Source organism: Antechinus flavipes, chromosome 4 (assembly GCF_016432865.1).
Source record: "Antechinus flavipes isolate AdamAnt ecotype Samford, QLD, Australia chromosome 4, AdamAnt_v2, whole genome shotgun sequence".
NCBI lineage: Eukaryota > Metazoa > Chordata > Mammalia > Dasyuromorphia > Dasyuridae > Antechinus > Antechinus flavipes.
The window spans coordinates 140017186-140041314 of NC_067401.1; the positions used below are offsets into that span (position 1 = coordinate 140017186).

A 24129-nucleotide genomic window follows, 5' to 3' on the forward strand; every position below is an offset into this window, starting at 1 on the left:
ATAAAAGTAAAGTTATTACCAGCTCCCCACTCTAATCCCCAAATCAAAAATGGCTCATTCATTACTTTTAAACGGTCTGTCACCTTTCTTTTAAGTCAATCCTTGATTATACGCAGTAAGGGAGCTGAACACCAGACTAAAATATTGTAAAAATCTAAGATCCAAATAACTGTCTTTGAAATGCTTTCAGATTTTCATTTGAATAATCATGTCTTATATTTAGAAAATCTATAACATAATTGATAATATTTTGATAATCATCTGTCTAGAAAAGCTTTAAAAAAAAACCATTCTTCCCCTTCTCCATTCCCTCCTGATTTCCCTTTCCCGTTACTGAGAATGGATGGCATCATTTTCCAAAGCAATAAAAACACCATCCTAAAAAGACCTAACCCACCCCTAAATGGTTTAAGGTAAATACTTTCTCAGGGAGTAGAAAAAATAATTAAGTTACTAAATGTTTCTTTTAAAATGCCTTCTCCATTTTCTGATGGTCTACAATAAACAAGGACCTCATTTATAACAACAAAAGGTTTAATTAAGCAGAATAGTTACAATGCCAGCAAGATCAGCCAAAATGTGACTATATCTTCCACTACTAGAAAAGCTGAAAGACAATATCAATACAACACTGTTTGCCAACATCTTTCTTTCATGCACCTTAGAGTATTTAAACATTACTTATATATTCTCCTATTTTGTTTACCCATTAAAGAGGATCCCAAGTTAACTAACCATAAAATAAGTATGGTAACTTCATCAGATGCTTGGAAACCCTAGCTGTATTGTACCATTCTAACTCAATAAAGGAAAATTTCAAAGTAACTTGCTTCTAGGAAGAGGGAAATCTAAAATAATTTCTTGCACATGACAATGTAAAGAACTAATAAGATGAACCCCAAAGAACTTTCCAACCTCATTTTAGTCATGAGAATGCATATCAGAAATGCATAGGCTTTTGGGGTTGTTATTCTCCTCACTCTGGGAAGAGGATGTAAAATGTAAAAAGTCTAAAACATAAACAGCGGACAGACACACCAACGATCTGCAAACCTGCATAACAACTGACCCTTAAATAACAGATATTTTAGTACAAATAACTTTGAGGAAGGGACTTCCCCTGACAGTACACATTTGCCAATCTAGTCAAAGTAAGTTTGAAAACATCCCTTTCTAATAAATACACTCTCCTTTAAGACACATTACAAATGTGGAGAATGTCTCTTCAAACCTCCTAAAAAAGATCACAGAAATCATGAGGAAGGTATCCTCTCTAAACCTTATTTGGGTCCATCAAATCTCATGAACTATACAAGTAGAAAAAGGATAGTCCAAGGATTTGCTTAACTAGTGACTTCAGCGGGAAACACTGAGTCCCAACAATGGGGAGCCCAGACTGGTTAAATGAAACATTTCATAAACACACATGCAACTGATTCTATGCAACAGTAGCCTTGGAACTGAAACTTGAGACCTTTCTGATTTGCAAACCCTCATAGCATTTTGGTGAGACAAGTGTTTCAAGTCCATGTCAACTTCGGGAAATTATGTCAATTACCGTATACTATTTCAAGGGCCTAAGAACCTCTTTGCTCCCTTAATTGCTGATGGAGTTTCCCACACGTCCTAGAAAAATAGCAAGACACATCTTACTGTCTTATCATTAATAATCCAAGTGACTTAGAATGAATTTAAACACTGTGTTAACTGGGCATTTCCAACATCTGTTAATTAAATTAGCTTTGGTTATGGAATTCATTCCCTTCTCACTTTTGTCTTACTTTTTCCTTCAGGAAGCAGCTCAATACCATCTTCCTTGTAAAGACTTTCCTGATTTCTCCAACTGCTAACACTGTCACTCAAAATGACTTTTATCTAATTACTAACTCTACTTCTACTTATTCTCTATTATATGTGTTCTTGTTGTTTTCTTAACACTCCTAGAGAATAGGAATTGTTTTGTTCTTGATATTCTGATGCCCAGAAGCTGGCACAGCATCAAACACACAGTAGGTATTTAGTACATGCTTGCTTACTGATTTGGTCAACTAATGGATCAAACAAGTAATTTGGTAGCATTAATAATTTACAGTCATATGGAATTTTAAAGTGATTTGAAATATATGATCTATTATAACAAAGCTAATTTTAGATTAAAGCAGTTAGGTAGAACAGTAGATATTGTTGTACTGCGGCATCAGGAAGATCTGAGTTCAAATGTTTGCTCAGATACTTTGTGTTCTCTCAACCTCAGTTTCCTCATCTGTACCTATATTTCCAAGGGTTGTTATGAGAATCAAATGAGTTAACATATGTAAACCAAAGCTTTGCAAATCTGAAAGTATGATATAAATACTAGCTATTTTACCAAGGACACAATCAAGCAACCACTTATTAAGCATCTACTGTGTGCCAGGTACTATGCTAGGAATTGGAGATACAAAAAAGAAAATTAGTTTCTGCCCTTATCAAACTTACATTTTTTTTGGCAGAAATAGTATGTATAAATGTAAGTATATACAAAATAAATAAATAAAAAGTACTAGGCAGCTGGGTGGACAGGCTCAGTAAAGGAGCATCATGTGTAGTGTGGTGTGAGAAATGTTTGAGACAAGGAATGATTTTGGTATGCTTTCATTTGTGACAGCAATGGTCATTTGTCTGTGCTTCTACTGACAGTAAGCTGACTCAGAATGGCTGACCTTGACCAGATGAACCCGGATTGGGCTGGTTTCCCCATCTTTAGTTCTCTGTCAGTGGAGTGCTGGATCTCTTGCACGTTGTTTCATTGCTCTTTTATTCTGTAGTTTTTAAGAACGGATATTACTCCAAGAAAACCTACAAAAGTCATTGCTCTTAAAGAGCTCACTTCAATGACTATGAGAAATATTGCAGCAGCTCTGGGTGTAAGGGAAATCAAGAATTTCAAGGATCATTCAAGCCCATAATGAAACAAGCTCAGTCCCACCAAGGCACAAAAGTGCTTTTCAAAGTGTGGCTGAAAACAAAAAAATGATGCCTGGAAGTTGCTAACTATTCCTGTAAAATAGCCAAATTAATGTTCAGCAATCAATCAAAGACTTTCAGAGGTACCTGGTAGATAGAGGAGTTATTACTGATTCCTCTGTAGTGAAGTATAGACTTCTTAAAATCGAGAAGACGACGACCAGCAAAAAACTAGTCATGGGCAAGACAACATAAAGACTAGAGTACTGAAGACTAGGAAAAAAGTAGTTTTTACTGATGACTAACATTTTCAATCAAGATTATACCAAAACCAGTCACTAAGAATCCAGGTTAAGTCTGTGAGATCATCTTCAGACTACGACCACCTACTCCCTAAAACATTTTAAGGCTTTTTTTTTTTTTTTTACTTCTATTGGGCCTTAATGTCTTATCTCCATTGAGGGGATGATATACTTTGATAAATATACTGATATACTGAAGAGCTGAACTACCCAGAATTACAGAAATTCATAAATAAAAATACAGCAATACAAATTTACATCATGCTACATAAAATATAAGATTAAGAAATATATCTAAGAGATAAACATAAATGTCTCTACAAAAAAGGAAATTACTCATTTTAAACTATGAGTATGATCAAGGTTAGATTTGAAAAAATGTACTATTTCCTCAAATATGCTTAATATCCAATGTGATAAAAGTACAGTGATGAAGAATTAAATCTAAAAATTTTGCAAATTATCAAATCACATAAAACAAGTGACTGAAAAAAGAGATAGAATGCATAAAGGTTTTTTTAAAAGATGTGAAAAACTGTTTTATCACACAAGCCAAAAAACTCAATTATTTTATTTTGTCCCCAACAACTCCCATGCTAAAAGATAGACTTTAAATTGATATTTAAAAGAAATTAGAGATTCTAAGAGGCAGAGGTGAGAAGGGAGTATATTTCAAGGATGAGGAACAGTCTGTGTAAAGCATGTATGGGAATGTTCTATAAGGAACAGCCAAGAAGGCCAGTACATGAAAAGCAGTAATATATATATGACTGGAAAGGTTAGGGATAGGTTTTGAATGGTTTTTAAATAGATATCTAAATCTGAAAAAAGATTTCAAGCAGCCATAAATAAGACCTTGATTAACCAATAAGAATACTAAAAGAGACAACCCTGAGCCATTTACTTAAATCAAGTAATGCACAGCATATCCTTAAGTCAGGCCCCTGCATTCAAGCTTAAATACAGCAAAGATTTGGACACTAGTGTTCCTTTATGTGTATACCAATGGTCCAAATTATTAACCTTAACAGTCCTTTCTAGGCAAAGAAAAGTCACTCTGCTTTTCAGTAAAAAAGTTAAGAGCCCCCAGGCCAATATAAGCCATTCTGATATATATCAGTCACCTTGAAGACAAGGGCAAAGGTGCTACAGTGTTAATGCCCTTTCATAAGCAACTCAGCCCAACAGCCTGATTTAAAATCTGTACTTCCCCTTTTTTGCTTTGGTTAGAACAAGGAGAAGGATATCCACTACCCAATATATATTCTCATGTGGCTCATTGGAAGGTGACTTCATCTTTAAAGAAAGAAAAATATGAAACATGACATAATACCACTCAGTCAAATACATTTTGAAGCTAATGTACTTGCAGATACTGTTTGTTGTGCCCCCAATGCAGATCATGGCAAAATACTAGCAGCTCGGGGTTAAGAGAGATTCAGAAAGAATTTAATCCAACCCATACCAAATCAAGAATCCCCCTCCAGGGGAGAGGAATCCACTATCTCCCAAGACAGCCCATTCCCACTATGGATATTCCCAATTTTGACAGATTTTTTTTCCTCAGGCCAAGCCTTAATCTGCTTCTCAGTGCATTGTTCTTGGCCTTGGAGGCCAAACAGAACAATGCTAATTCCTCAGTTACATGAATGCAATCTTCTATTTTATACTAAATCTAAACCTGGTAATTCAATGAGCTAGAAGCTCAATGAGGACAAGATTATGTTGTGTCTTTGTACATCAAGTACCTAGAATACAAATGGGATTCAATAGCTCCTAAAGGCCTTTGATGTGACTGAGAGATACCAGCTGTTCCTCGCCTTCAGGAAGTCACCTCATCCATCCTCCTGCCTCCAAGAACCCATCAGGAGCTGAAACCCTGTCCTAAAAACTCTGTAGCAGGAGAATCCATATTATCTCTCCATGAAATAGCTTTCAGATTTATTGGAAGAAAATAGAGGAAGGTCTTCCCAGAGTATAGGGACGGAGGACAATAGATTCAGTGCCTTTTAACTTTTCAGACAAGAAAAAAAGTTACAATACCAACCCTCTTTGAGGGAAGATTTCTCCCTTAATTGTATACAGCCAATGCAGAGAAAAAATAAGCCTCTTAGAAAAGGAAAGAGGCATGAAACAATGAGTTAATGAAATAAATGCAGCTGACAAGATTTCAAAGATAAAAGTCACTCAAATAGTCTAAGATACAGTCCTTCCCACCATTATATTGAACCATACTTGGCCTATCATTCTTACCTTGCTAACATTGAGAGAAGCTAGGGGAGGAGGGGTTTCTGTGCGGTCATTAATTATTTCAATTTCCGAGACAAACTGTAGATTTATAAGCAGGATGTCTGCATGGTTAGGCTTTCCACTGGAAGAGGGACATTCTAGAAAGAAAATAAAGTTAAGGAAAACAAGCAGACAGAGGTATCAACAAATCCTGTTGGGACTGGAAAACATTTTCTCCTTGCTTCATCCCAGAAACCAAAGGATTTCAGGCTCTACAAACAGGTTCAAATTTGTGAACTCTGACATGTTTTCATTATTTCTTCCCTGCTAGTTTTTTGCGTAGAAATCCAATGTAATTTTTATGCAACATGTGTACTAGTTTGTCTTTAAACACACTTTATAGTTTCTATTCCAATGTAGTTTTTAGCATAATTATTGTGTTTATAAAGTACTTTTTATTTCTGCAAGGTATTTCTCAACATCTTATTTCATCATCAGGTTGTTAAAGAGAGATTTATCCCTTCCTTGAAGAGGAGCAATTAGCCTATCCAAGGTAACCCCACCAATTCATTCATTAACAAGAATTCATTAAGCATCTATTGCACAGGTAATATTCTACTAAATGCAATGGAGATTACAAAAAAAAAAAAAAAAAAGTCATTTATAGCATATACTTAGTAGTATACTTGAAAGTAGAGTTTCCATCAGGAATGCTTTGACTGGGTTGCTAATTTTATAGGTGCTATTTTGCCGATGGCAGTACCTCAACTAAAAAAGTGACTATGCCATTGAAAATAGTCTCGAAAATACTTTCCTATGCTAGAACTGTAAAACAAGTGGACATCTGAATTGTTATCTGGAATTTAAATGTTGGTCATTTCCAAATCAGCAGGCTCAGTTAGACTTAACGTACACTTTCATTCTGGGAAAAAAAAAAAAATCAAAAAAGATCAAGAAAACAATTGCAGAGGGAACTACTTAGAATGAAAAAAAAATTCCGATACCTTAAACAAACGACATTTTAGACATGAGTAGATGGCACAGTAGGTAATAAGTGTCAGACTTATGGTCAGGAACACTACATTCATATCCTAACTCAGGCACTTACTAGCTATGTAACAGTGAACAAGTCACTTAAACTATTCAACCTGCTTTTTCTACTGTGAAATGGAACTAACTGGACTTATCTCACCAAGTCGTTGTGAAGACCAAATAAAATATTTGTAACGCACTTTACAAACTTCAAAATACTGTATGTGTTAGTTATTACTATAATTATTTTCACATCACAAAAAGTACCAATTTAACATCTCTGCTTAATATCAGCACCTCTCCCCCAGAATAAAACTTTATTATTTTTTATCTGGGATACTCAACTGAGTAACCCCCCCAAAAAAAAAAAATTTAGCAATTTTCCAGCATAGAATATCAGCCTCCAAGAAGGATCACACAGAATAGTAAGTGAAGTCTCTTTCCAGCGGTCAATCATAACCTTCATCCCCGAAAAGAGAATGAATACCAATCATAGCCCCTAGTTTCATTTTCTGAGCCCAAGTCTTTTTCCGTGGGTTAAAATACACACACCCCCTCTCCAAATTCAGGAGCCTCTCCCCCCAGCTACAAGCACAAACCCGAACCTACACACACCCCTCTCCCACGTGACTACAGTCCCTTCTTTCATCAAGGGTCCGCAGACTCTACCTTACAGCCCCTCCCTTCCTCCCACTAACCCTAGGGTAAAACAGCGTCCTCTCCCCAGGGGATTCAACCAGAACAGCCACCCGCGTGTCGAACCCCCTCCGCCCACCTCCCCTGCCTTCCTTCCTCCAGGCCCGGCTCCCGCGAGGGAACTGAGACCCCAATGGGGAGAGGAAGGGGACGGCAGCAGGAGGGGAAGAAGGAACTAGGGTTGACCACGCGCATGCGTCCTTGGCGCCGCGGTCGCCGGTCGCCCCTTAGGCCCCGGACCCGGCCCGGCCCGGCCCGGCCCCAGCCGCCGCCGCCCCCCCACCCGTGCCAACCCGGCCTGGAGTCCCAGCCGGCCCTCGATGAGAAGGATACTGAGCGCCAGCATCTTGGACTGGTAGTCAAAGGCTACCACCTCTCCCTGCAGCCGCTGCTCTTGGCACGTTCGGCATGAAACCTGGCTCCCAACGCTGAAGTACTCGCCCGGAGGAGCCGCCATCTTGGGAGAGCAGCGGCGGGCGGCGGGGCAGCGGCGAGGCCGGCCCCCTCAGTGCGCCGGCACGCACGCGCAGCGCGATTGCGTCAGCATGGGGGGCGGGGCCATAGGGCAAACTGAGAGGGAGGGGCTCCGAAGTACCCGAGGAGAAAGGAGGAGGAAGGAGAAACCAGGGACTAGAATGGATTAGGGAGTCCGGGATCAAAAGCTTGGCGGAAGAAAAATGAAGAGGTGCAAACCCAGGAAAGGGGTCCGGCTCTAAATGACCCTCTACTCTGTGCTGATGGTCTTCATCCATTTCTCTACCCTTCCTCCCCGCTAACACACACAACTTGCCTAAATTTAAACTAGATCTTCCAGTTCCGTTCAGCTTTATATGGTTTTGAGGAGTATTTTTGGGTTTTGGGGGGGCTTGAGGGGGTTCCCAAAGAAAATTCTGAGACTCAGTTGTTTAAACTTCCCCAAAAATAAATTTTACTGCACACATTTGCTCTCCTCCTTTCACAAAGTGAAAGAGGAAATACAAAGGGATAGGGAGCAGACAAAAGGCCCTAAAGTTGAAATAATCCAATTTAAATTAATAAATTCCTTGATAATAAGACTTTACTTTTTTTAGCTTCTTATGGGTAGGACCTAGTATCTTGCACATAGCGATTGAATTTATTTAGCTGTAAGTTAATTGGATCAAGATCATGATGACTGTCATTTCCTGTCACTTTCTACAAATTTTGACATTAGGCCTCTTAATCTAAAACTCCTATCTCATGCTGATCTAATCCTAGATCAAAGAGCAAAAATCCTAGAGGTCCAGTCTGGGTTAGAGGAATAGATTTGCCTTTACTCACTCTGAATCTCTGTTAAGCTCATTTGGATCGGAAATAAAGGATAGGATATGGCCCTTAATATGAAGAAAGGAAGGAAAAGCATTCCTTTTGTCAAGGAAGAGGCATAAATCTCTGCCTTCTGCAGCACTTTGGCAAAATAAAAAAATGATACTACCTGATTATATAAAGTATCTTGTAGTCTTTTTTCTGTTACTTCATTTTATTCTCCCTTCATCCTGAAAGAAGGTAAATTTAAGAGATTACAACAAATTAGTGGACCCTATCTACTTCTGAGATTAGAAACCAGATATTCTAATCATGTCCACCTCAATATACCTGCATTCCAACCACCTTTAACCCTTTTCCCACTATATAAATTAGCTGTTGTATTATTTCACAATATAAATTACATAAATGAGTTATCTTAATCGTCTCACTACGTAAATTTGCTGTTTCTTCACTGAATGAAGCCCACTTTTCCATGCCCATTTCTTCCTTTTCTCCCAAGAAATCTAACCAAGGACAAAAAATATCTCAGGCTAGAAATGGCCTTAGGGGGTTACCTAACCTTATGCTACCCCTCAATGCCCTGTGTCCTAGACCTCATTAAAAACATGACTGTCTCGGATTTCTATAAATTCCTTTCTCGAATTACTCTAAATTCTGGCAAACTGTTGATACCAGAGGTAGGCACTGAACATAGTTTCAATCTACCTCTCACCTACAGTACTTACATATAAAAACAATACTGCTGGATACTCTGGATTATGTGGTAGACTTCGGGGAATCAATTTTAGAGTTTTAAAAATTAAATTCATTCTTCCACTCTCCTCAAGCCCCCCACTAATCCCTGAAATCAAGTCAGAACAAGAGAGTTGGAATCAAGAAGTCTTCCAAAGTGAGAAATCACTGTCTAACAATGTTCCTGTACCAGGATGTCCTATAAAGGCATGTGTAGCATCATCTTCCAATAGGATTAACAATTCGGGATCACGAGAGAGGAAGGTGGAGGGAATGTCTACAACAGAGTCAACTAGAATGCAGTCCCCGGGAGAAAGAAGTGTGGGTGAATATGTGTGAGAGTGAATGTGTGTCTAAGTGTGTAACTGCTGTCCCCTTTCAGAACACACCTGGCATCCTATGGCTACGTCCTTGAACTTCTCTGTCCCTATTCCCTGAAAAGACCTCGGAGATTTCTATCCATAAAGGGAACCAGCAGAAAGAAAGTCTCATTTGAAAAACTAGCTATCAGCCTCATCAAGCATCAAAGACCGCCTATTCCCCTCTGACCCTGGACCGCAGAAATAGCCACCGCCCCACGTCCGCTGCGGACCGGACGCGAACTGGGGACACGTGGGTCAGGGGAAAACGCCCTCGCGAGAGGTTTGTCCCCGACGCTGACCCGTAGAAGGAAGACCTAGCGAGAGGCGCAAACTGGAGAGGTGGAAAAAAAGAAAACGGTACTAGGGGAACAAAGCTCCAGCTTATTGACTAAGGTGGGGAAGGGGGGAGGGGACGGAACAGGCCCGGGAGCGGGAAGAAAAGGGAACACAGCCTAGTTAGGACGGGGACTGGATCTAGGGAGCGCGCGCGTGGCTTGGAGGCGGAGTTTGGGTGCTCTGGAAACCGAAAGGCGGAGCTGCGGGGAAAAGCGGGGGCTCCCGGGGTAAAGCTAGGGCGAGGTTTATAGAATGATGGACACAGAAAGGGCGGGACCTGGAGGGAAGTAAAGGGCGAGGGGCGGTGCCTAGAAAGCTGGAGGGCATGGGGGCGGAGTTTGGGTCAGAGGAAGAGTCGGTGGGGTTTGGGGAGTTCTGGGACAGAGGGGGCGGAGCTGGGGGGGGAAGTTCGGAGGCAGGGGGCGGGACCTGGGGCATTCAAAGGATGGAGGGGGTGGGGCTGAGATCAGAGCCTGGAGGAGTGCATTTCTGGGGCTGGGGGTAAGGGTGCCCTGGATGGGATTGGGCTTGACATGTCAGTGAAAGGAAGTGGTGGGGACTGAAGAAAGCACCTTCCTCTTACTCCCAGCCTTCCTCAACTTCCTTCCCTTTAGAAGCGGTATTACCCTCCTCACACCAAGGTCAGGAGCTCCAGAACCTGTGGCTTCCTGACATGGAGACAACTCTGGGAGTGGGCATCGTGGTGGCGGAAACGCTACAGAGGCAGCTGCCATGGCTGGAGGATGTCTGGCTCTGGGTCACCTTCCTGGGTGACCCCAAGTGCGTCTTTTTTTTCTACTTCCCCTTGGCCTACTATGCCTGTCGCCATGTGGGCATTTCTGTCCTCTGGATCACCCTGCTCTCCGAGTGGCTCAACCTCATCTCCAAGTGGTGAGACAAAAACTCTTACCATCCCTGTCAAGTCCTGCCCTGATTAGCTAGAGTATATTACAGGCTTGCTGTGTGGCCACAGGGAGCTTGCATTCTACAAGGTGAATCAACATGTATCTATGTAATAAATGAAATAAATTTAAATATAGTTTGGTGATTGGAAGGAGGTGGTGCCCTAAATACAAAGAAGGAAATTTCAAAGAGGAGTGAGGTTGGCAGATTTATAATGAACTATTTTAGTTATGTTATGTTGAGTTTTAGATGGCAGAAAACGTCCAATTAGATATTTATCCACTGGATAGCACACACACTCCACCATAGAGACACATCAACTGTCATCCTACTTGTTAACTTGTAATTGTCACTCCTGAGGACATGTCAACAATACACCTTATCACAGAAACATAACAATTATCAGCTCATATATTGACCCCTCACATCACCCTCATTGAAAGAGTCATTCCTCTAGCTAAATTGTAGATATTTAAACCACAGTTGCCCCATGTATAACCATAATCACACCCCATATTTTGCCACCCATTGTCACCCTTTGCTCTAAGTGATTAAGTATCCCATTCCACCCCCACAAGTGCTTCCTAGAAAAAGAAAAGGGCCTTCTGAGTAAAGCTATTTCCCCTTCAAAATAGAAGGCCCCACCTCTACTAAAGTATGAAAAGTTAGAGATGAGGGGCACAATCCCACAAAGGGGGATTGCTATAAATGACATCCCAGAAATTCTTATTGGGCACTTTTAAGGCCTTCTCTGTGCAATCTGCCTTTTTCCTGTTTAAAACAGGAGAGAGTTGATCTGCCTCCAAGTGTGCTTTTCCTTTTTAGAGCTAGTTCTTAACACTTTAAGGCTTGCAGATCATTGTACATATATGTTTATCTTGTTTAATCCTCACAACAACCCTGGAAGGTAGAGATTGGTATTATTCCCATTTTACAGATGAAGAAATTGAAGCCCATCTGAGTAAATTGACTTCACCAAAGTCACAAAGCTAGGGAATGTCTGAGGCAGGATTTGCATATAACTCTTTCCAACCCCAAGTCTAGCCTCTATATCCATTACAACACCTAGCTACCTTCTTACTCAAAATTTTTTCTCTACCTCTTATCTCCAAACCAAGTCTTCTTCCTTTTTGAGCTCTACTTCTTTCACCAGCTGGAACACACACACACACACACACACACACACACACACACACACACACACACACACTCACACTCTCTCTCTCTCTCATCCTCCCCACCAGAAATGCTTACTTCATTCAGTAATTCACCATTTGTTTATTCCTTTCAGCTATGAGCAGGACTTGGTTCTTGGTGCTGTGGGTTCTTACAATGATTTCTATTACCTCATCTGACTCTTTATGTAAGTCATCTATCTGCCTGAAGATCTGTCTTCCTTTCTGAAATAGTTTAGTACCTGGACCAGGGACTTCCTTTCTCTCCCAAACTTCAGTGGGACTTAATTATATGCCAATGTCCCTTCAAGTAGCCTGGACTTCCTCCTCAGTTCCCATAGTCTTCTCTCTCAGCCAGCCTCATGCTCTCAGTGTTACCTTCACCCCATGACTATATAACCTCCAGGTTCCAGAACACAGAAATTTTTCTTTCCAATTAATTACAACTCCCTTTATCTTACCTGTTTCTTTTCCTGTTTTATTCCTCCTAAATTTATTCCCCATTCTTCCTATGACCCCCCAGATTCTCCAATATTCTCTTTTCCTGTTGATTTATCACCCTTGTTCTGGTCTTATTTCTCTCCTTTTACCATGGTTGACCAGCTTTACTGTTTATTATCTTTTGCCTTAGAATATCTTGCCATATTATCCTACTACTACTAATAATAATAATAATAATAACTTACATTTATATAATGCTTTATACATAGTGTAAAATGCAAGGCACTTTACAAATATCCTCACAACAACCCTGGAAGGTAGTTATTATTATTATTCCCATTTTGCAGTTGAGAAAACAAAGGCCAAGAGAGAGAGGTTCACTGATTTGTTCAGTGTCATCCAGCTGGTAAGTGTTTGAGATGAATCTGAACTCACCTTCCTGACTCCAGATCCAGATCCTCTTAGATGCCATACCTATTACTGCTTAAATCCTGCTGAATCCCCACTCTCAGCTATCCCTACCATCATTCTTCTCAGTTCTTACTCCCAAGCTACTGAACATTGAGTGAGAAACTTATATAAACATGTCCATCAGGTTTGCCATAAGCCTATATTAACTGAACTCTCACTGCTATGTTTTTATTAATCTATGATGAATGCTCATATCTTATATAGTAACTATTCCAAATTTTGTCTTCTCTTTGTTACTTATTTTGTTTTTCAGTCATGTCTGACTCTTCATGACCCCATTTGAGTTTTTCTTGGCAAAAATACCAAAGTGGTACATTTCCTCTCTAGCTTATTTTACAGATGAGGGCTGAGGCAAACAGGGTTAAGTGACTTGCCAAGGATCACATACTAGTGAGTGTCTGGTCAGATTTGAACTCAGATGAGTCTTCCTGACTGCAGGCCCAGCAGGGGACCTCACCTCCTATTACACTAAGAAAATAGTCTTCTTTATTCCACACCATAAAACTCCCTACCATCTTGATCCATTCTTACTTTGCTCCATTTTCTGAGGAAGAAGTGAGAACTTTAGAAAGAGTAATTTCACTTAGTGATGAGATCAGAAACAAGATTATAAAGGGTTAAAAAGTGCTTTTGAAAAGATCTCAAGGTCAAGGGACAAAAGACCCCTCCATTCCCCTACACAAAAAGAATATACAGTTCCCTATTTTTCCAGAAAAGAATTGAAGCATGTGAAGTGTGAAAAAAACTTGTGTCCTCTGCAGGATATATATTGACAATTATAACTGAAGCTAAAATAAAATTTGGAGTGTTGGAGGTAGAATTAAAGGGTACCTTTCTTCTGAAGAGTAACTCTTCTGCAAGCTTTCCTTGTCTTTCTTGGCCCAAGGTAGGGGAGGAATTGAAAGAATGGAAAATTTCACTGCCTCATCTTCTCCTCCAGGTTCCTTTTTGGAGAACGGCCCTTTTGGTGGGTTCATGAATCTGGATACTATAGTGAAACACCTGCCCAGGTTCATCAGTTCCCTGTATCCTGTGAAACTGGGCCAGGTAGGTGATCCTCCTAATACAGGAGAATACAAGTATTCTCCTGTATTATCCCATTCCCTTTCTAACCACATTGATGATCTTAAAGCCCTTTCCAGCCTATGACATCTTGCAGGATTTAATGCTTCTTCTCTCTCAGTTATAAGATCAGAAAATAAAAAAGTGAAAAACATTGGGTTGGTTGATTTATTGATACAAAATGAAGGTTACCGTATCCTAATGTGTCTAGTTGTTAGTCATGTTCTTTAGGGAGAAGATAACAAAGACTGCATATGAGGGCCTACCTATGGCATTAAATGAGGAAGACCCAAAGGATCAAATAACCTTTGCCTGCTTCCTTTGTACTCAACAGCCTACCCCCTCCCACTTCCAGAAAAAGGGAGGCTGTAACTTTTAGGGAAAAGAAATTTGAAAGGATTACTAGTTAAGGATATTCTACTTGAACCCAAGAAGGCATCTGGCCCCCTAAAGACCATGAATACCCAAACTCTACATGCCACTCTAACTTATTTCCCCCCAAAACTCCTGTATACACACACACACACACACACACACACACACACCACCATCATCACCACCATCATTATATTTCCTGGCAGGTAGTCCCTCAGGCCACTGCATGATCACAGGAGCTGCCCTTTGGCCCATCATGATCGCCACTTCAGGCCAGATTGCAAAGCAAAGTCGAAGGTGAGTCCAAGAAAGCTTGTATGTACACAATTTCTCTCCATAGGCATGGGAGAAGGGATAGTGTCCATATCATTAAGGAGACAGGGAGCCAAATCACTGGTGTTGCTTAGCCAGATAATCATATAATAGGATTGAAATGACTTGACATAATTTGATTTGGAAGAGACTTGAAAAGCCATTTATTTCTTCTGTAACATTCCTGAAAATGGTCCATCATGCTTCACTTTAAAATCATGAGTGGAGAACTCCCTGTTTTCAGAGGCAGCCTATTCCACGTTAGGGTTACTCTAATTATTAGGAAAATTTCCCATAGGAAAATTTCCATTTCAAATCTAAAGGTTTCTCTCCATCTTCCAGCCATTGTTATTAATTCTGATTTCCATATTCAAACAGAAAATTTAACACTTCTTCCATGTCATAGCTATTATGTTTTTTCAAACCTCTTGTTCAAAATAATTGGGTGCCCCCCTCACCTACTTGTCTTTTTCCTTCTCTAGCCGCTGGATGAAGTTGATGCCCAGCCTGGCTTACAGCACATTTCTCTTGGCAATAGGACTTTCTCGGATCTTCATCCTTGCACACTTCCCCCACCAGGTGTTAGGTGGCCTGATAGCCGGTGAGCCATGGGAGGGTGGACAGGGGTACTTCCCTCCAGAATAAGAAAGCCAAAGACAGGAAATTTTGACTCACTCCAAACCTTCCCTGTGCTTTCTCTCCCATGGCTACCGTTGGCCCACCCTAGCTCCTCTCCACCCCAAACTCTCCATTGTGTCCTCTCTTCCATAGTGATCTTTGGCCCAGGAACTGCACCCTCAAATTCCTTGAAATTATTTCCATACCCCTTCCCAATAGGCGCTCTCCTGGGATGGTTGATGACTCCACGGGTGCCTGTTGATCGGCCAGTCAGCTTTTATGGATTAACAGCACTGGCACTTCTGCTGGGCGCCAGCCTTATTTATTGGAGCCTTATCTCCCTGGGAATAGACCTGACTTGGTAAGTTCTTGCTCCATCCGTCCTCCTGAGGCATCCATGTGATGATGACCTTAACCATCATCTCAAGCTCCTGGGTTCCCTGGAATACTGCAGTAGACCTGTAGAGAAAAAGTTACTCTGCTATTGCATATAATCCTGGCTAAAGGATTATATGGGAAAGGAGCCCCAGAGATGCCCCCATCTAAAGGAAAATAACTTTTCTACAAAGTTTCCTGGTCTTCCTTAGGTCCATTCACTTGGCTTCCAAATGGTGTGAGCGTCCAGAGTGGCTACACGTGGAAACTCGACCTTTTGCTTCCCTGAGTCGGGATTCTGGAGCTGCCCTAGGCCTGGGCATTGCCCTGCACTCACCCTTCTATGCTCAAGTGAGGCGGGCACAGTTGGGAATCCTACAGCAAGTTGCTTGCCTCGTGTTGGTTCTAGGGCTGTTGGGGCTCCTTAACTGGCTGGGCAACCCACCCCAGCTCAGTCTCTTCTACATCTTCAACTTTTTGAAATTTACTCTTTGGCCCTGCCTGGTTACGGCCTTAGTGCCTTGGCTGGTCTACTCCCTCAGTGCCCAGGAAGCTCCACCTGCCAAATCCAAGTGACCCCACCTTCCCTTCCCCCAGCCAACACTCCCAAAGACTTCTACCTCCTGCCAAGGAGGCCTCACTCATCTCTGCAAGAGTCCTCTCCTGTTCACTTCCTCCTCCCCCCTGCCTCATCCCTAGCTGCCATTGTGACTGCTGCTTGCCCCTACCCATGATGAAGGCTTCCTTTCACTTGATTCCTCTGGAGATTCTTCTGTGCTCCCTATGTGTCTGCCCCACCCCTAATCATTTGACTTAGCCTCAGAGAGGAGTATGTATACCTGGAAGGGGACTAATCCTGTCAACCTTTCCCCTTTCCTACTTTGTCAAAATCCTACCCTTTCCCCCTCTACCAACTTTTTGTATTTTTTAAGACCACTGCAGATAAAAGGAACAGGACTCCTAGCACTGTGAGGGGCCAATTCACAAAGGCTCCAATAAAGTCCAGTGGCAATTCTGAGCTTTTTTCTGCATTTGTAATATCCAGAAAGGAGCCAAACCTAGCACAGTCAGCTAGGATCTTGGGCTCCAGTTTTCCTCTCCTGCTGCTTGTGGAGAAAATGGCTACCCACCCACAGCCAGAGGGAAGAGCTTTGTACTCAGAAGGGATTTCCTGCATTTACCCCTTCCCTTCTCTGCCATTGAATAATGGCAAAATTAAACTAAATTAAAGACTAATGAAAGCTGCAAGAATTACTTCTTGACACTCCCTATGGCTATTTTGAGATGACCTCATCCATCTTCTTGCCCTTAGAACACTGATAGGAATTGGGGCAGGAGGGTCTGTCCTTTTTTGAAACTGGCTGGGGTAGAAATGCTTTAACAACATTCAACCACCTGACCAAGTATTTCCCACTCAAAACATCTAACTGTCTTTCCCATCCAATACTCTTCCAGCTTCATAGAATTACAGATTTCTCAGAGCCATAACAAAGCAAATTCATCATAGAGTCCAGTCATTTCTGAGGCATAGAACCTTTCTATGACATCCCTTACAGACTGCGTGATCTTGGGAAGACATTTAACCTCTGCCTACCTCAGTTTCTTCAACTGTAAAATGGAAATGAGTGCCTATTTCACAGGATTGTTGTGAGGATTGAATGAGACAATTTTTATAAAAGCATTTACTAGTTGTGTGACCCTGGGCAAGTCACTTAACTCCAATTGCCTCAGCAAAATAAATAAATAAGTAAATAAATGAAATTGCTTAGCACTATACCCAGTATATAGTAAGTGTTTAATAAGTATTTATTTCCTCCTCCCTGATAGAGGTCCTCCACCTACTGGGAAGCCTCCAATGATCAGATTATAGTTCACTACTAAAGATAAACAATTGTGATTTTGAACAGCTCTTATTGTTCTAAATTTTAATTCTTGAGTCATTGCCTAGTTCCAATGCTAATACCTATGTTAAGCCCTTATCATGTTGAGCCTAGACTAACATCCAATCTCCCCTCAGCCCATCCTAATATATATCCCAGCTCAAAAACAATCTCCCTCCTTCATATATTTAAAGAGAGTGTGATTTTTGTCAGCAAAGAGAAATGTTCTCCCACTATGCAGGTTGTAGTCTGAGTTGTACTTATTAGCCATCAATCAACAAGCATTTATTAACTACCTACTAAGTATCCACTGCTAAGTGCTAGGGATACAGACAGACAAAAAAAGTGAACAGTCCTGGCCCTGGAGTTTACAAGTTTGAAGAAAAGGAAAGCTCAAGCAGGGGAAGTTCTTTGAAAATTTTGGAGGTGAGGTGATTAGTGGGGGAAGATGTATACATACATATACATATATGTGTATGCATACAAAATTGACACAAAGTAATTTTGAAGGTGAGAAATCAACAGCTGAGAATTGGGAGAGGCTTTATGTAAATAATGACCCAGTTGAGAGACAGAGATACCATGTATCAGGAACAACCAAGAGAGCTTGTGGAGAGCAAGTAATGTGGGTAAGACTGGAAAGGTCAGGGGTGCATTTTGAAGAACCTCAAATACAGGAGTTTGTATCTGCCATTGGAGACAATAGAGAGCTGCTAGAGTTCTCTTTTGATTCTCACAATAACCCTGCAATGCAAATGAAGAAACTGAGGCTGAGAGGTTAAAGTGATTTGTCTGGAGTTGTGCAGCTAGTGTCTAAGGCAGAATTTTAATTCAAATCTTATTGACTCAGTCCAGCATTCTTATCCACTCTGCCACCTAATTTGTTCAGTCTGTAAACATTTAAGTACCTATTATGTGCCAGGCACTGGGCTTCATATAAGAAACATTGTGGAAGAAGAAATGACAAAGAATGAAGAATTATGGATGACACTGAAATGGTAATCTATGGTAAATGGTAAATCTAGATGACTGGATAGATGATTGTAACTAAGAGACAGAGACATTCAGAAAGGGATGAGTTTGTGGGGAACAATAACGAATTCAGTTTGGGGCACAGTTGAATTTGTGGTGTTTATGGGACATCAAGTGAGGAGCTGGTGATGTTCTACTGGAACTTGGGCGAGAGATTAAGTATGGATATTTAGATCTGTGAGTCGTTAGCCTGAAAATTATTAACTCTTTGGAAGCTGCTAAGGTCATTAGATTTAAAAAGAAGAGGTTCCAATTGAGATACTTCTACAATTAGGGCCATGTGATAGATGGTAAGTCAGTCAAGGAGACTGAGAAACAATTGGACAGGAGATGGTATTTAGTGTCACATACTTCAGCAAAGTCAAGAATGAGAACTACAAAAAGATATGCCACTTTAGAAAAATAATTGATGACTTTGGAGAGGACCGTTTTGATTGTATGGAATCCAAATTGTAGAGGAGTTGGAAAATAGGAAGAAGGCAATGAATTATTAAAACAGCCTTTTCACGGAATTTGGCTAAGAAAAGGAGAAAAATAATATATGATGTCAGCTTTTGAGAATGTTGGTAGGTATCAGGGAAGTAACCAATAAGTAGAGAGAGCCTGAAGATGGGGGATGGAGTAAGGATAATCTGCTAGAGTAGATCTTCAGACAAAAGAGATGGGATGAAATAGGGTAGGACTGAGTGTACATACAGAGGAGTTGACCTTTACAAAGAAAAGGGCTACCTCTTCTTGGAGGCTGGAATCAAGTAAAAAAATATGTTAAGGGAGTGTAAAATGAATAGAAGCAAAAAGGAAGCTCAGCTATTTTCTCAACAAATTGGAGGTCTTCAGCTTGGAAGGTGGGTAGGGGTGGTGGTGTGGAAGAGAATTCATCTAAACATATGGTGTGGGGAGTAAACTATAGAATCGATTAGGATAAAGTAATAAAAACATTGTGCTGCTCTAGCGTGGGCACAGTCCTCACTGGTGGGTGACTTCCAACTACATTCAGCAGCACAAGTAGAAGTAAAGGAGTGGGAGGGTGGGAATCCAGGCCTGGGATTTGTCAGAACACGATTAAGGCAATGCATCCTAAGAAGAGAATTGTATGAGTGTAAATGGTCAGCTACAAGATGGAGACTGGAAAGAAAAGGAAAGTTCAAGCAGGGGGAGTTCTTTGAGGCTTCTGGAGGTGAAATGACTTGTTAGGGACACAGGGCTAAAAAGTGTCAGAGGCAGGAATCAGACTCAGATGTTTACAATCCTACATCCTTGATGCTTTGGTGGCATTCTCTCCATCTAGCCCCACTGCTTCTTGGCACCCTGATTGTCTATAGCATGAAACATAGATTCTCTCACTCAGAATTTAAAACCTACCATCTGTCTCCAACTTACCTTTGGGGCTAGATTTCCTGTCATTCCATTTCACAAAATGCTCCAGGGAAAACTCACTATTGTACATTCCTGTCTGGCCCACCCACTATCTTGACTTTATACTGCCTGGGGGACTTCCTTTCTTCCATCTCTAAACTACCTAAAATCCAACTCCTCAAAAAATTTTTACATCTAGTGTTACTGATAAAAGCCTTATTTCTAAAATATTTAGAGAATTGACTCAATTTTATCAGAATCCAAGCCATTAACCAATTGATAAATGGTCAAGGGATATGAACAGATAATTTTCAAGTGAAATTAAAGCCATTTCTAGTCTTATTTAAAAAATGATCTAAATCACTATTAAAGAAATGCAAATTAAGACAATTCTGGGGTACCACTTTATACCTCTCAGATTGGCTAAGATGAAAAGATAATGATAAATGTTGGGGGAGATGTGGTAAAACTGGGACATTACTACATTAATGGTGGAGTTGTGAACTGATCCAACCATTCTGGAGAGCAATGCCAAAAGGCTGTAAAGCTGTGCATACTCTTCGATCTAGCAGTGTTTCTACTGAGTTTGTAACCTGAAGATTATTATAAAAGGGAAAAGGACCCACATGTGCAAAAATGTTTGTGGCAGCCCTTTTTGTAGTGGCAAAGAACTGGAAAATGAGTGGATGCCCATCAGTTGGAGAATGACTGAATAAGTGAGGGCATATGAATGAATATGGAGTATTATTATTCTGTAAGAAATTATCAGCAGGATGATTTCAGAAAGGCCTGGAAAGACTTACATGAACTGATGCTAAATGAAGTGAGCAGAACCAAAAGAACATTGCACACAGCAACAGGATTATGTGATGATCAACTCTAATGGACATGATTCTTTTCAACAAAGAGGTGATTCAAGCCAATGGACTTGGGATGAAGAGAGCCATCTGCATCCAGAAAGAGGACTATGGAGACTGAATGCATCAAAGCATAGTATTTTCACTTTTTTTGGTGATTGCCTTTTCTTTTCTCTTTCTTGTATGTGTGTGTGTGTGTGTGTGTGTGTGTGTGTGTGTGTGTGTGTGTGTGTTTCCCCCCCCCTTTCTGGTCAAATTTTTCTTCTGCAACATCACAAATATGGAAATAAATGTTTAGAAGAATTGCACATTTAACCTATAGTGAATGAATTGCTTGCTCTCTAAAGGGGTGAAGAGGAGGGAGGGAGAAAAATTTGGAACACAAAGTTTTGCAAAGGTACATTTTGAAAACTATCTTTGCATGAATTTGGAAAAATAAAAAGTTATTAAATAAAATCCAACCCCTCTCAGAACCCCAGGTCAGGTGCCATATCTTTCATGATCCTCCCAGGAATGTCTTTGAAACCTATGCACTACTCTAATTGACCTCTTACATTACATATATTATATCCTTACCCACTGTCCCAATTCATTAAGGTCATTTTATATCCATATATTCCCAGCACCTTGTACTTAGTAGTAGGTCCTCTAAAAGTGTTTGTTTTATTAAAGACCTTTCCAGAGTATGACCTATTATTCCTCTATGTCTTCAACTGCCAACCTCTCATTTATCAGAAGGCACCCAAAGTCTAATCCAACTTTTACCTAAGCAAGAATTGCCCAAATATCCAACAAGTGGTCATTTATACTTTGTTAGCAACTTTCTTCCTTAGGACAAACTAAAATCTGCCTCTGTATAGACGCTATTCTTTACTCTTAGAGTTCCCAAGACCCACATCTCTTTTCAGAGGGCTATGTGAGCACATGTCTCTGTTTTAACTGTTGGCTAAAAATTATTCTTCAGGTCTTCCTATAAACTTTTCATTTTCTCATTTCAATTCAGATTGAACCTTTGCATACTTAGTGGGTGCAAAGCCAAGTTTAGGCAAGACCACAGTCTCTCATCATGAATTATCTGGATACTATAGGCCCAATGCTCTCCTCTCCTCATTCCTACTTCCTAACTTGTCTTCTTGAGCCAAGACAAGCTCTCATCTCTAAGAGGTAAGGCTCATATAGCACTATAGTACTTTACATACATTTTCTCATTTCAGTCTCATAAGGGGCTGGGGGAGAGCATAACATCACAAAGGTCCTAAAATGCAGGGTTCACTCAGGTTATTCTTCAAATCCAGCACTCTACTATACAGACATGTTTTCAGACAGAGACTGCGGAGAAGATGGAAAGAAGACTTCAACCGTTAGCTGGGAGCCCAGAGAACAAGAGACACAAGCCCCCAGGGGGCACTGCCAGAAACAAGTTTATTTACACAAGGACACACAGTGTAACAGGTTACAAAATACTCAACTGAAATCCATACCCAGAGAGAGAGACAGAGGAGGAGGTGGGGAGGGTTACATGAGAACTAGACAAGGTGGGGTGAGGGGAGAAGAGCCCCTCCCTGCCATAAGACCACCCTGTTACACTTAGCCTGGGCCACCTACCCCAAAGGTAGGGCTTGAGTTGTGACCAACACCACACACAAACACACAGGTGGCAAGATGAACCAATGGTTGTAGGGACACCGTCCCTCCTCGCCCACCCCCCATCTTGTATCCTCTTCCCAATCCCAGCCTCACTGTCATGGTAATATGTAAACAAATTGGGGGGGTCCAGGAATGGAGGAGCAAGGGAAAGAAACCCCATCCCCAGAACCGCTGCCACTCTTTGGTTTCCTCCAGGTTCAAGGACTTTTCCACGCACCTCAGGGGCACTGGCCTCCTAAGGGCATCCCTCCTCTCCCCCCACGTCTAGAGGAGCTGAGAGGCCTGGGACCAAAGGTAGGGGGCGGGGCAAGATCAGTTTCTCCAGCCCCTTTCCTGTTCAGTCCACCTCAGGCCTGCCTGCCAGCAGAGGGCAACATGAGGCAGAGATAACAGGCAGGAAGAGAGACTGCCCTTTGTCCCCAGCAGCTGGTTTGGGAGGGGGTGGGGAGCAGCGCTGGGAAGCTTCCTTCTCACTGCAGCCGTGCCTTCCATCCCTGACTGCCTCCCTCAAAGCCCTGACCTGAAGCGAGCGTGACACCGACTAAGCAGCCACTCCCAGAACAAGCAGAAGGGGCCCTTCAGGAAGGCCTGGGCCAGCAGGGACCCCTGTCCTGAGCACTGAAGGGTGCTCGCCAGTGCAGGCCCCCAGCACGCCCCAGGACCAGGCTGCACCAGTCCGGAAGACTGGAGGACTGAGCCCTCCGGCTCAGACAGGGCAGGCAGAGAAGGCCGGAGTGCAAGTGTTTCCTTGGCTCCTCCCCGGGCTTTCCCTAGGGAAATAGACACAAAGCCTAGGGCAGATCAATCATAGAACCCAGGAGTGCAATTTCCAGCCCCGCAACACAATTATCCCATCCTCTAAATGCTGTCCCTTTAGAGGGGAGGGAAGGCAGAAAGGGACACTAAATGGTAGGGCAAACATGACGATAACCTCTTCCCCAAGTTCTGGTGGCCACGTCTCTACCAGTGAAACGGAGAAAAAGGAGCAGAGGATACAGACAGATATCTTTATACAGAGATGGCAACAACAAAGAAGAAATAAAAGCATCAGAAGTACCAGATTGGGACCCCCTCTTCACCCTGAACTGTTGAGAGAATAATGCTAGGGGAGTGGGAGGGCATTTTAGGACCCACCCCTAATGCTGAAGAGGGAGAGGGAAGGGCACAAAGAAATTAAGGCATTGCCTCCCAAAATCTCCTGGATCCAAGGCATCAAACTCACCACCTCCTCCTTGCTGAGAAGAGCCAGAGGGGCTGGAGAGGGGGCACTGAGAATACTACCCTAATCCCAGGGTCCACCAGGCACAAGCCCCAAAGTGGAGGAAAAGGACAGAAAAAAACAGGGAATATGGGTATACAGAATGGGAAAGAATAGGCTAGACAACCTCTCCTACTCAAGAGGGAAAAGGAGGTACTATTGATGAGGGAAGCAAGGAGTGGAAGGGAAGAAATCTGCGTCTGCTTGGGGTAGCAGGAGGGTCGAGGCTGAGAGATGGACACAGCACACGATGTTAGATGTGTGACTTTTTGTTTTTAATAGAAAAAATAAACAAAATCACAATGATGAAGCCCAGGGGGGCTGGGCATCACGCGGCAGGTTCCTGCTCCATGGGCTCCTCCAGCGGCCTGTGGGGGCAAGCACAGGGACACGGGTGCGTCAGTGCCCACCCAAGGACGGGAAGGAGAGAAAGGGAGACGGGGGA

At 41.8% G+C, this 24129-nt stretch overlaps 3 protein-coding genes across 9 annotated transcripts in view; 1 reads left to right on the forward strand and 2 right to left on the reverse strand.

Annotated features, from left to right (window-relative positions):
- LSM12 (LSM12 homolog) overlaps nucleotides 1-8197 on the reverse strand; it is a 29052-nt gene extending 20855 nt beyond the window's left edge. Inside the window, exons 1-2 of the mRNA XM_051994814.1 lie at nucleotides 7539-8197; nucleotides 5502-5635 (exon numbers count right to left, since the gene is read on the reverse strand). Coding sequence (XP_051850774.1) covers nucleotides 5502-5635; nucleotides 7539-7662 — 258 coding nt within the window. The 5' untranslated portion in view covers nucleotides 7663-8197. The remainder of the gene's footprint in view (nucleotides 1-5501; nucleotides 5636-7538) is intronic.
- Nucleotides 8198-9825: 1628 nt separating this feature from the next.
- On the forward strand, nucleotides 9826-16908 carry G6PC3 (glucose-6-phosphatase catalytic subunit 3). 2 transcript variants are annotated; one of them, XM_051994812.1, is made up of 7 exons: nucleotides 9826-9979; nucleotides 10537-10813; nucleotides 13853-13959; nucleotides 14556-14646; nucleotides 15144-15262; nucleotides 15499-15640; nucleotides 15867-16908. In XM_051994812.1, exons 2-7 carry the CDS (start codon nucleotides 10596-10598, stop codon nucleotides 16228-16230), a joined length of 1041 nt encoding a protein of 346 aa, XP_051850772.1. In that variant the 5' UTR covers nucleotides 9826-9979; nucleotides 10537-10595; the 3' UTR covers nucleotides 16231-16908. The 2 variants fall into 2 exon arrangements, with proteins under 2 accessions (XP_051850772.1, XP_051850773.1); XM_051994813.1 differs by having other exon boundaries at nucleotides 9826-9943.
- Nucleotides 16909-23937: 7029 nt separating this feature from the next.
- Nucleotides 23938-24129, reverse strand: part of HDAC5 (histone deacetylase 5) — a 39121-nt gene continuing 38929 nt past the window's right edge. For all 6 annotated transcript variants that reach the window (XM_051994818.1, XM_051994817.1, XM_051994820.1 and 3 more), the window contains one exon: nucleotides 23938-24052. In XM_051994818.1, coding sequence (XP_051850778.1) covers nucleotides 24013-24052 — 40 coding nt within the window. In that variant the 3' untranslated portion in view covers nucleotides 23938-24012. The remainder of the gene's footprint in view (nucleotides 24053-24129) is intronic.

Excerpts from the sequence above, each read along its gene's own strand:
- G6PC3 (XM_051994812.1), top strand. The coding sequence starts at position 10,596 with ATGGAGACAACTCTGGGAGTGGGCATCGTGGTGGCGGAAACGCTACAG. Across the intron at positions 14,647-15,143 it reads ATTGCAAAGCAAAGTCGAAG|CCGCTGGATGAAGTTGATGC; the intron begins GTGAGTCCAAGA and ends TTCCTTCTCTAG. Across the intron at positions 15,263-15,498 it reads GTTAGGTGGCCTGATAGCCG|GCGCTCTCCTGGGATGGTTG; the intron begins GTGAGCCATGGG and ends CCTTCCCAATAG.